Source organism: Desmodus rotundus, chromosome 6 (assembly GCF_022682495.2).
Source record: "Desmodus rotundus isolate HL8 chromosome 6, HLdesRot8A.1, whole genome shotgun sequence".
Lineage (NCBI taxonomy): Eukaryota > Metazoa > Chordata > Mammalia > Chiroptera > Phyllostomidae > Desmodus > Desmodus rotundus.
Window position 1 is genome coordinate 108,124,458 of NC_071392.1, and position 11,596 is coordinate 108,136,053.

At 55.8% G+C, this 11,596-nt stretch overlaps 1 protein-coding gene across 1 annotated transcript; it reads left to right on the top strand.

Annotated features, from left to right (window-relative positions):
• The first annotated feature begins 515 nt into the window (after positions 1–515).
• On the top strand, positions 516–3,898 carry MAFB (MAF bZIP transcription factor B). Its single transcript, XM_053927091.2, has one exon. It carries the CDS (start codon positions 969–971, stop codon positions 1,938–1,940), a length of 972 nt encoding a protein of 323 aa, XP_053783066.1. The 5' UTR covers positions 516–968; the 3' UTR covers positions 1,941–3,898.
• Positions 3,899–11,596: the final 7,698 nt, after the last annotated feature.

Here is an 11,596-nt window from a genome sequence, read left to right on the forward strand (position 1 = left end):
GCCCCGAGGCTGAGTTGGATTTTAACACAACTCTTGGAGCCCCAACTCACCCCTTAACACACAAATCTACGCAGTCCTGCAGAAACACACGCGTGCACGGCACCCGCAGCAGCGCAGCACGCTGAGCGTCCCCCACTGGGCGGGGGACGCTTGGGAACAAAGGGCCCGAGAGGTGTCGTCCCGGCTCTGGTTCTGAGCCTCCTTGGGGGTGACACGGACAGGGGGTGGGGAAAGCACGGAGAAAGAGGGAGAAGCGCGCGCGTGAAGGGGAGGAAGCGGCTGCCTGGCCTAGAGGGGGAAGGCGCACCGAAAGCGAGCGGGCGGGGGCCGGGACTCGGAGGGTATGGGGGCTGGGCTTGGGGCCGGCAGTCCGACTCCGCTCCAGCCCTCCGCTAGGCCTCCTCCCCGGCTCCCCAGCAGCTCAGGCCGCCAGTCAGCTGACGCGGGGGGGGCGGAGGAGCTGTCAGGCGCGCCCCGCCCTGCGCCGCGGGGCCGCGGGGGCCGCGCTGCTATTGGCTAGCGCGCTGGGCCGCCTGGGCCCCCGCGCTCTAGTGACATCAGGAAGGCGATAAAAGGCAACCGCGGCGCCGGATCCAGCACAGCTGCACCGCCAGGCTGCGAGCGGCTGTGATTGAGAACCCAAGAGCAAGAGAGCTCGAGACCGAGCGGCAGACGCTTGCCCGGCGATTCCCCTCTGCACAGCCGCGCGCCCCTCTCGCTTCTCCACCTCTCCCGGCTCCGCCCGGCCCCGGTGCGGCCACAGTCCCGAGCTCTGGGGCGGCGCAGGCAGCCTCTGTACTCTCCGGCGCGCCGCCGCGTCCCCAGACAAAGGCTTGGCCGGCGGCCCCGGCCCGCTGCGCCCTCGGCTCACCGCCTCCCCGGCTCGCCGCTCCTCGCCCCCGCTCTCGGCTCGGCGCGCCTCGGCCGGCTGCAAAGTTTCCCGGCGGCGGCAGCGCCTCGCGTCAGCGATGGCCGCGGAGCTGAGCATGGGGCCTGAGCTGCCCACCAGCCCGCTGGCCATGGAGTACGTCAACGACTTTGACCTGCTCAAGTTCGACGTAAAGAAGGAGCCCCTGGGGCGCCCGGAGCGTCCCGGCCGGCCCTGCACGCGCCTGCAGCCAGCCGGCTCCGTGTCGTCCACACCGCTCAGCACGCCGTGTAGCTCGGTGCCCTCGTCGCCCAGCTTCAGCCCGACTGAACAGAAGACCCACCTGGAGGACCTGTACTGGATGGCGAGCAACTACCAGCAGATGAACCCCGAGGCGCTCAACCTGACGCCTGAGGACGCGGTGGAGGCGCTCATTGGATCGCACCCAGTGCCACAGCCGCTGCAGAGCTTCGACGGCTTCCGCGGTGCGCACCACCACCATCACCACCACCACCCACACCCGCACCATGCATACTCGGGCGCCGGCGTGACCCACGAAGAACTGGGTCCGCACGCGCACCCGCACCATCACCACCATCACCAAGCGTCGCCGCCGCCGTCCAACGCGGCTAGCCCCACGCAGCAGATGCCCACCAGCCACCCCGGGCCTGGGCCGCACGCGGCTGCAGCGGCGACGGCGGCTGGCGGTAGCGGCAGCGTGGAGGACCGCTTCTCCGACGACCAGCTCGTGTCCATGTCCGTGCGCGAGCTGAACCGCCACCTGCGGGGCTTCACCAAGGACGAGGTGATCCGCCTGAAGCAGAAGCGGCGGACCCTGAAGAACCGGGGCTACGCCCAGTCGTGCAGGTATAAACGCGTTCAGCAGAAACACCACCTGGAGAATGAGAAGACGCAGCTCATTCAGCAGGTGGAGCAGCTTAAGCAGGAGGTGTCCCGGCTGGCCCGCGAAAGAGACGCCTACAAGGTCAAGTGCGAGAAACTCGCCAACTCCGGCTTCAGGGAGGCGGGCTCCACCAGCGACAGCCCCTCCTCTCCCGAGTTCTTTCTGTGAGTCGTGGCCCGTCCCGGTCCCCGCCCTTGCCCCGGCCCGGACTCCCCGTCCCCTGTTCCCAGTCCTGGACTCCCCTGGACCCAGTCCCTGCCACAGCCCCAGCATTGACCTGTTATGACTTGAGGGAGAGGGAGGAAGGGCGCGCGGGACGCGGGCGACCGGAGGGCGCGCGGGCAGGCTGGGGACCTTGGCCAAGGCGAGAGCGCAGCGCGCACCAGCGCCGCCTCCTAGACTCGAGCAAAGCCAGAGACAGACGAGGGGGTGGGAAATCCCGGAGCAACTTTTCTTCTGGCTGGAGGGCTGCGAGGCGTAGTCCCGAGGAGTCGCCAAAGCCGCCTGGAGACTCCTGGCTTTCTGAACTCTGTGCGTTAAGACGGGAACTTTGTGCGTTAAGCCGGGGCCGCTACCTCACGGCCCGGAGCGCAGTCCAGCCCGGAAAGAGAGCAGCGAGGAGAGGAGAGGGACCGTGGCGTCCTGGCAGGCGCGAGGAGAGGCTGAGCGAAGGAAGGACAGACGGACCTATCTGTCCAGGGTCCAGAGAACACTGGCTCTCAGCCCCGAGACGCGGGCCGCAGTTAGAACATTCTGCGCGCAACTATCATCAGTTTTATTGCCTGCTCCATTACATAGAAAAATACGAAAATCTGCATTAAAAATATTAATCCTGCATGCTGGACATGTATGGTAATAATTTCTATTTTGTACCATTTTCTTGTTTAACTTTAGCATGTTCTTGATCATGGATCATAACCCCTTGTTTCTTTGGAGTGAGAAGGGAACGCAGTTCGGAAACTCCAGCGGCTGCTTGCAGGGTTTCAGTCCCAGCTGCCGGCTTGTAAATACCCGCTTGCCAACCCGCTTAGAGAACGTGGCAGCAAGCTGAGTGTCTTTGTTTGGGTTTACTATTATGGTATATTTTGTAAGTAACAAAAATGGTTCTGGGCATTTTGCATCAGAAAACAACTTGGTATTGGGCACCTTTGGAAGTTGCTTGTTTTCACTCCCTCCCCTGCCCCCATTCGGTCCTCTTTTCCTTCCCGTTTTAGTTTTCAGTTTTGTTGGTTTTGAGAGAAAGAGGACCGGGTCCCACATTGGGTCCCAGATCAGGTCCCGGGGCAGGGCAGCTGCGGAGTTTCAAACCCCGAAGGGCCAGGACCGTCTTTGCTCCCACCTGGTGTTACGGTGAAATGGACACCCCTAAACCAGAAAAGAGAGGAAGACAGATCTTGTTTGCTTTTTATTGCAATCAGAATCACCCCAGGGTCCCTTCGCAACTAGTTGCTGGAGCTGCTATGCCCCCAAGGGTGAGCTGAGCGGCTTCACCAGCTCGGGACACTGCCCGGTGGTGACTTGAACTTGTGCTGAACCAGGCCCTACACTCAGAAAGTACCGGTAACCCAAGCATTAGCGAGTAACTCTGCAACTTTCAGGTGTGTTCTTTAGACCAACACGTTAGGTGTGTTTCTTTCCCTGCTTTTGAGATATCAGGCGAGTTATTGGTGGTGTTCTCCCCCTCCCCTTCAGTTGTACAGTAGTTATAGGGAAGATCTGGGTGTTTTTTTTTGTTGTTGTTAGTTTGTTTTGTTATTACATTCCCCCCACCCCCCCGCAGGTCAGTAAAAGGATTTAAGTTGCACTGACAAAAATACCAAAATGAAAGCGTATTTTTTAGCTCCCATTTGAAATTGCTGGCGCTGCTGGCCGGATGCATTTTGAGTTTGTATTAGTTGATAAATTAACAGTAATAACACGATTGTATGAACCGCATGGTGCTTGCAGTTTTAAATATTGTGGATATTCGTCCTGCATCAGAAAGAGCTTTGGTTTTTACGGATTCAACTCTGTTGAAATCAAATTTGCTGCAACAGAAATTGTTTTTATTTCATGTAAAATAAGGGATCAATTTCAAACCCTGCTTATGATATGAAAATATTAAAACCTAGTCTATTGTAGTTTTATTCAGACTGGTTTCTGTTTTTTGGTTATTAAAATGGTTTCCTATTTTGCTTATTAAAACCATGGAAATGGTGTTTATTTAGAGCACTCTGCGTTCCTGTGCGCCTGACTTTGACTTTCTTCTCTTGCCTGTTCAAGAGTCATACCAGCTTTGGGGCCACTCTCAACGCCCCTGGCCAATGGAGAAACAGACCACGTTCGAGCAGATCTCTCCCTTAAGTGTGTGCGTGTGTGTACATGAACTTCAAACATGTTTTCTGCTTCTCACCCTAGGTGTATATATATATATATATATATATATAGAACCGACCCCAGTCGGGAGCCAGTTTGAAAGGGGGCACAGGGCACTTTTGCAAGGCTTTCAGGTTTGGGCATCGGGGCTGGCCTGCTAGCCTGCCCCCTCTGAAGGCAGAGCCCAGGACTCTCAGAGCTGCCACCCTGATGGGGAAGCAGGATCCTTCTGGCAATCAGGCTCAGCCGGCCTTGCCACTCTGGCCACCCTGCCCAGGCTGAAGGTCCTCAACTTTGTCCTGCCCAGCGCATCTCGCTGGGACCAACTGAAGCTGGCCAGAACTAGCGTGCTGGCTCAGAGTGGAGGCCTTTGCCCTCCCCCCAGGGCTTGTGGAAGCAGGTGGAAGCCAGGACCAGGTGTAAGACCCTTCAGACAGGAAGTCCCTCTGTGCCCAGGATGTACCTGCGAGTCAGGCCTGGAGTCCCCTGTCTCACAGAAGAGTACTGGGTGGCTGGATCAGGAGTTCCATGTCTCCCAAATTGGGGTTCAGAGGGGGTTTGGAGGATCGTTCTGGTGCGGCAGCTCCAACCGAGGCCTGGTAGGCCCAGAACCTTTCCTTCTCTGGACGCTTAGAAGAGCAGTGCCTGCCTAGGTGGCCCCAAACCCCTCCCAGCCTCCTGGGAACCCCGTCTATAACTCAGGATTGGCCTTAGACACCTCTGAGAGTCTGGGTAGGACGCCCGCCCCCCAACTCGAGAACAGTTCTCTGATTCCGAGAGGGGTTTCTGGTCTCTCTGGACCCAATATCTGCAGTCTGGGAGACTCAGCCTTTCAGCCCTGTGGTTGGTTCTCCGGCCTGGAGTTCCTAACGTGGACTTCCAGAACGCGAAGGGAGAGTGCAGCACCCCAACCAGCCGTGCCCCAGCCAGGAAGTAGAGCTGGGAAGAGCCTTGAAGAAGGAAGGGGGAGAGGGGCAAAAGTATCTGGGGACAGATTCTGGCCTAGGTCCCCGAAGGCCTAAGGGAGTGGGGGGCTGGGTATGGCAAAAAGAGGGGGAGGTCCCAAAAAGTAAGGATGCAAATAATAACGGCAGTAATTTACATTTATATGGCACTTCGGTGTTGTAGGAGAGAAGTCAGAGATTCCAGTTTGAATTAAATTCCAAGTTTATTTCATCAACCCAAGGAGGTGTCTGGCAGAGAAGGCTCTGGCTGTGATCTGGGGGGAGGAGGAGGCTGAGTCTGGCTGAGGGTAACGGCCTGTATGCCCACGGAGGAAGGAGGAGGGGTTTGGTTAGTTGGGTCATTGGATGTGCAAGCGCACATGCACAGAACTTGGTAAGAATATGTCACATGTACCAGTGTCTCCCCTTTGGAGCGAAAGAGGCATCAGGCCGGGGGAACGCTGGGAGAAGTCTCACTGCGGTGAGGCTGCAGGGACCGACGCTGAAGACCACAAACAACTCCAGGTGGTGGGGGCTTGAGTCCCTTTGGAACCATCTGGGGGAGACTGGTGCCCTCCAGCTCTAGAGTCACCTGGACTCCGTGTGGGATAGGCCTCAGGGCTGGAGCGGGTCACCAACTCCAAAGCAATGCTTTTCCTTTCTCAGAGCGCAGAGAGAGCACACAGACACTGCATCCAGAACGAGACGGTGGCTCAGACCGCTCCGGAGTGACCAACTGCGTCTCTGAGAAGCTGACCACCAATCCCACAACACAAGCGACTCACTGACGCACAGATACACAGACACCCGCGCCCTGCGCCCACATTGATGCCCTCGCAGGCTCTGTGAGTCCGCATTTGAACACTAACCTGCCCGGGGTACAAGCAGGCGAGAGCCGGGCGGATACGGCAGAGCCCTGGAGGAGGCCGAGCCCTCGGAAGCCTCCAGGGCGGGCTCGAACAGCGGGCAAGCCCTGGCCACGTCTTGGCCCGCAGCCTGCTGTCCCGACCCGCCGCCACGCCGCCGACCCGGCGCCCACAAGCTCAGGAAACAGAGCATGGAGTCCAGAGGCTCCCCGCTTGTCCCACTCTGGCGGCGCCCTGCAGCCCGGAGCTCCTGTTCGGTTCCCGCCGCTCCTCGCCGCTCCGCGCCCCTCGCAATCCTCCACGACCCCGGGGAAAATCTCCCTGCGCCAGGAGTCTGCCAGGCTAGCACTGGGCCCACCTAGACAGGCTGGCGCCTGCACTGGGGGACGCCCGCACGCAGAGAGACACACGCAGACACCCCGACGCTCGCAGGCCCAGGGACCGTGGCTCCATTCCAGGCCGCGTCCCTGGCGGGGGCGGCCCTGGTCCGGTTCGCGGAGAAGGCCGCCTCCTTAGACCCTCGGGTCTCATGCGTGTGCAGGAAGCTGCGCGGGCCGGATTAGCCGCGCCACACCCAGCGAAGCAGGTCTGGGACGGTGCTAGGTGCAGCTCCCGGGAAGCCTGGGGTCCTAGCCCGGGCGTGCTGGGTAGAGCCATCAGCTCCCCTCTCCTCTCCTCGCGTCCTTACTTTGCCATTGCCCTTCCCTTCGTAAACTCCTCATTTCGAAAAACTGTCTCGCTCCGTTTACAACTCCCACCCCTTCTGCCTTTTAACCCGGCGCTGCCTGGCGGGGGCTCGGGGTGGGGAGCTATGAGTGGGGGTTCAGAGGTGGCTGGTAGGTGTGAATTGCAGGGAAGGGAGGGAGATGAGGGTTTGGCGTCCCCAGAGGGACCGTGCAGCGCCAGGACGAGGGCTGGTCCGGCCATCCAGCCTTCCCCGCCATCCTTTTGGGCAGGGCTGGCTGGGGATTGACAGAGAGTGAGATCCCCGCCGGGAGAGAGGGAGCAAATCTGGCTTTCCTTGAAGGGATCTTCCGGGAAGCTGGGGGCCCCGGGACCCAGATCCCTCCTTCCGACACAGCCAGGCTTGCCTCCTTCTAGGGTCTCTGTGCATTTCTGTGGCAGAACAACCATCTTCCTTGCCAGAGGTGCCCACCTCCCTCCACCCCTCTCACTGTGCCTGTCCCCGGCCTCATCCTCCTCTCTGGCTCGCAGTGGGAGCTGCCTTGAACACACCAGATGCACCAGAACAGTCATTCGACTTTTTCTGTGACCTAGAGCTACGCTTCTGCTACACCAGGCAACCCCTCCACTTCCTCAGCTACCCATCGCTACTCCTCAAGTTCTCCCCAGCCCCGAGGAAACAGCTGGGTTTAGAGATTCAGCTTGTTCCCTTGCTGGCTTTCAGATGCAAAACCCACTTCTGAGCCCTTCTGTTTTCAGAAAGGAAAAACCCTGAACTGGATTCTTGCATAACCCTTCTCTCCACAGCCTGCTGTCTGGTGGCCTGGCCTCTCATCCTAGAGATAGTAGTGTTTGGATTTGTTATGTAAGGAAGGGAGTATTAGAAGTTTGCTCTGTGCCTCCTCCCCCCACCAAAATAAAAGTCCTAAAACGGCGAGATAAGTAGGCACAGTCTTTTCAAACAGCAGCTCTTCTAAAAGAAGTCACTCTGGTTAGAAGAGCTGCTGTTCCCAGCACCCTAGTCTCGGGTGATATGCCAACTTGCAGTGAAGGGCCAGTCCCGTGTCCAGAGTGTACCTGGTAGGTCTTCCCAGGGTGAAGCTTACCTGGCTCAGAGGACAATCTCCTGTTGGAGAAGGCAGCTGTTGCTGGAATTTCATCCTTTCTGTAGTTCCTACCCCTGGGAGCAGGGGTCCAGGCCATGGAGAGCTCCACTGTCAGCTGGGGGGCACTTGCTCTGCCTTCGCTGCACAGCTTGACCATGTCCGATGGGTGTTTTCCATGCCCTACCTGTCTTCTTATGATCTTATTACCCTTCCCCATTGTCCTACACGTTATCTTAAAAGACGCACGTCGATAAGAAGATCAGAGCTAACTGTTCTCACTTGGAAGAAATTAAGTATATGAGGTAAGTTGCCACTCCAATTTGGAAAACCGCCTAAATTATTCATACGGGTTTGTTCCCAAGCACACCTCAGTTTTAGCTGCTTCTCTGTAGTCTTTGCATGTGAAGTTACTTTCATGTAAAACAGCAGCCTCTCATTACACATTCCTTTTTATTTGTATCAAAAAGGCATGATGTCCTCCGCCTGGAGGGGCAGCCACAGAAGCAGTGGGCGGAGGCCTGATACTTTCTGGAAGAAGCCAGTTTCCGTGTGAGAAAGGAGCTGAAGTCCACAGATCCAATATTTATATTGTTGTGTTTTCTTTTTGGAGCTGTGCATTTGACCAGGGCTTGCATTTCCTCTAGTAAACGGATGGGGGTGGGGAGGGGGCTGCGAGAGGGAGCCTGCTTCAGAACTGGGGAGGGCAAGATAGGCGGTCAGTCTGGCCTGCGATGCCATCTGGAATCAGGGGCCCAGGCCGCCCAGAGCTCACTCCCGGTCCCCGTGTTTCTTCTGATGTGTCACTTTCACCACTTTGACGCTGTCAGGGTGACCTGCACCTGTGGCCTACGGAGGAGAGGCCGTGGGCCTGCGCTGGGCTGCGAACTCAGCTCTGCCTGTCCTGAATGGGCAGCGGAAGGCTGCACTTCACAACACAGGGCAATGCATCTGCCTTCCTTCGTGTCCTGGGAGCCTGAGCCTGATACCTGTCCCTTTCCACGGACAAGGGGCAAGCCGGTCACACAGCATAGGAGATGTGGCCAGTCATGCGGTTAGTCCCATTGAGACATCTCCTTTAACTCTCTGACGTGTGGGATACTGTTATTCACACAGGTCAGAGATGGAGAAGCAAGGCCCGGAGTGGTCATCTCTTGCCCTGTGTCACGTAGGGGAGGATCTAGAACTTGAATCTTTACTTGATGCCACCAACATTTGCTTTTTTGCCACCAAACTCTGTAAACCCACTCTCCCTTATTTGAAATATTTCAGTGGGGGCAGAGCTGAGCTGGGGGAGTACGGAGGGGTGAGACATAGCCCTTTTGGAGGGCAGTTTCATTTCTAATTCCTTTGGCAGAGGGTAGTCACTCTCCTGGGGATATGCTTAATGCCCCACAGACGCAAGGCTCCCTGCCCAGGTACAGAGACGGGCAGTGAGGCCTTGGGTCTGGTGTGCGCACCTGTGCACGTGTGTGGTGGGGGGCGGCCCGCGTGGGCATTGTTGGCTGGGGACAATGGTGCTGTTTGTGATTAATCGACAGTCCTCTCACCTCTCATCTGTTCCCAATTGATCTTTCCCATAAACGTTCATAATTACCACAGCAAGCGTTTACAGAAGATGCAGCCTCTAGGTGAGGTCGTTTTGATGGAATTACCCACAGCGAAACCGAAGCTGCTTCTGGTTTGCTGTTGAAGCTTGGACCTGCACAGAGGTGCGCTTGCACTCCGAGGGCAGGTGCACACGTGTGTAATACCAGCTGACAGACATGTAATGCACACACACTTACATGCAGAGGCCACATGCACTTATTTGCTGCAAAGAGGACGGGGCAAAAGTAGGTGTGCAGTTGTGAGCATGTGAAACAGTTTATTCTTGTATGATTACTATTAATTATTGTATTGTCTTCCATACGAACAACTGCAAACCTGCTCTTACCCCACCCTGTATACACTTTCATACTCATGTACATGCCACACACACACTACACATGCACTCACACTCATGTATTCATGCCCGTGTGTATGTGTGTCCCAATGCCCGTGCACATATACTTTCACAGTGTGCATACAAGGAGCACAATTTTGCACACACCTGTATGGATTTATACTCACATCAAAACACGATTGATCACATGTGTATACACTCTCACACAGTGTGCATGGGTCCATGCGCACCCTCACTCACATGCACAAACATGCACACATTGCATGTTGAGCACTGGTCCTCACATCCGTGCACACAGGCACCACGTGACGAGTGGAGTGTGGCGGTGGTGGGGTTAATGCAGGCCCAGACTCCCATAAATATTTATATGAAGCACTCAAGTTCTTAAAGCAGAGACAAACCTCTCCCCACCAGTCCCTGTAAATCACGCAGCTAAGGCGTGTTACCTTCAGACCCAGGGCTGTGTGATCCTGGACTTGCTCCCTGCGGGTGGCCACGTACGTGCGGGAGCACACGGCCCTCTCCTCATCTAGCCAAGCATCCCAGCCATATGTGCCAGGGTTGGTCCCGGCTCCTAGGATGCTTTTGTGAGCAGCAAAAGAAAGCATTTCCATGAGGCTGCAAGTGCAGGACTGGGGAGGTGGGGAGGCAAAGACTTTTGTGAATATCTGAGCCTTGGCTTCTCCTGTGAAGACAGAAGTTATCCTAGAGAGCCTGGGTGAGAAGGTGGGTGCAAAGGAGGGCTGGGGGTCCTGGGCTGTCCAGGTTTGCCGTATCAGGGACTCCAGCTTCTGAAGCTGCTGTCATCTACACAAGTCTGGGTCCCAGGAGCCTACTGAATTGCAGCTGCTATAACCCTGTGCTCAGTGAAAATTCTGCTTCCAGCCCTGCCACATGAAGTCATTCATTCAATCATTGAGCAAATATTTGTTGTGTGTCTTCTATATGCCAGACTCTGTGCTAGGGTGCTGGCAATACAACAACGAGCAAAACAAGAAACAGTCCACACACCCAAATCCTCACGGAGTTGATAATATAACAGGATTACGAGACAGCAGTTACATACTACACGAATCAGTGTACAATTCCCAAAGGAGACAACTGCTATGGAGAAAAGCAACCTGGCCCTCTAAGAGAATCTATACTACAGTGAAGTTGACATAGGGAAAGAGTGGTCAGGGAGGGCTTCCTGGAGGAAGTGATGTTTGCGCTAAGATCTGAAGGCTGAATAGGAATTATCTAAGTCAAACAGGTAGAGGAAGAACATTCTAGGTCAAAACTTCTTTTAGTCTTAATTAATTGTAAAACAAGTGATTAGGACCTTTTTCTCCTTCTGATTTTCTCCCCTTCTATTTTCTTACCTCCCTCACTCTGTTCCCACCACACTGGCTGTCTTACTGTTTCTGGAACATATGTAGGATCTTTGCTTGACCTGTTCCCTCTGCCTGGTCACTGTTACCCCTGGGGAAGCTGTGGCAAACTCCCTCATCTTCATGAAGTCCTTGCTGGGACCTCACTGCCTTGCTAAGTCTTATCTTATCTGGCAACCTGCCCCCTAGCCCCCAGGCCCCTCCCTGGGCACTCACTCCTGACCTGCCTCATTCTGCTCTAATATTTCTTTTCTTTTTCTCTTTCCCTCCTGCAGCACGAATCCCCTTAGAACACGGACTGGATCATTCATTTATTTAGTAATTATTTTTGGCCTCTTCCTGCCAGCACATAAGCTTTGAGAGGTCAAGGTCCAATGACTATTTTGCTCACTTAAGTATCATGAATGCTCACAGGCACTTAGTAGGACCTCAACCACCCAGTAATTGGTTGAATGAATGTGTCGAGTGAAATGTATTTAAAGAAAAAAGGAGTAATGTCTGTGAAAGCATGGAGTTGAGGTCCTGGCTCACTTACTCTCTTTCTCTCTCTCTCAATC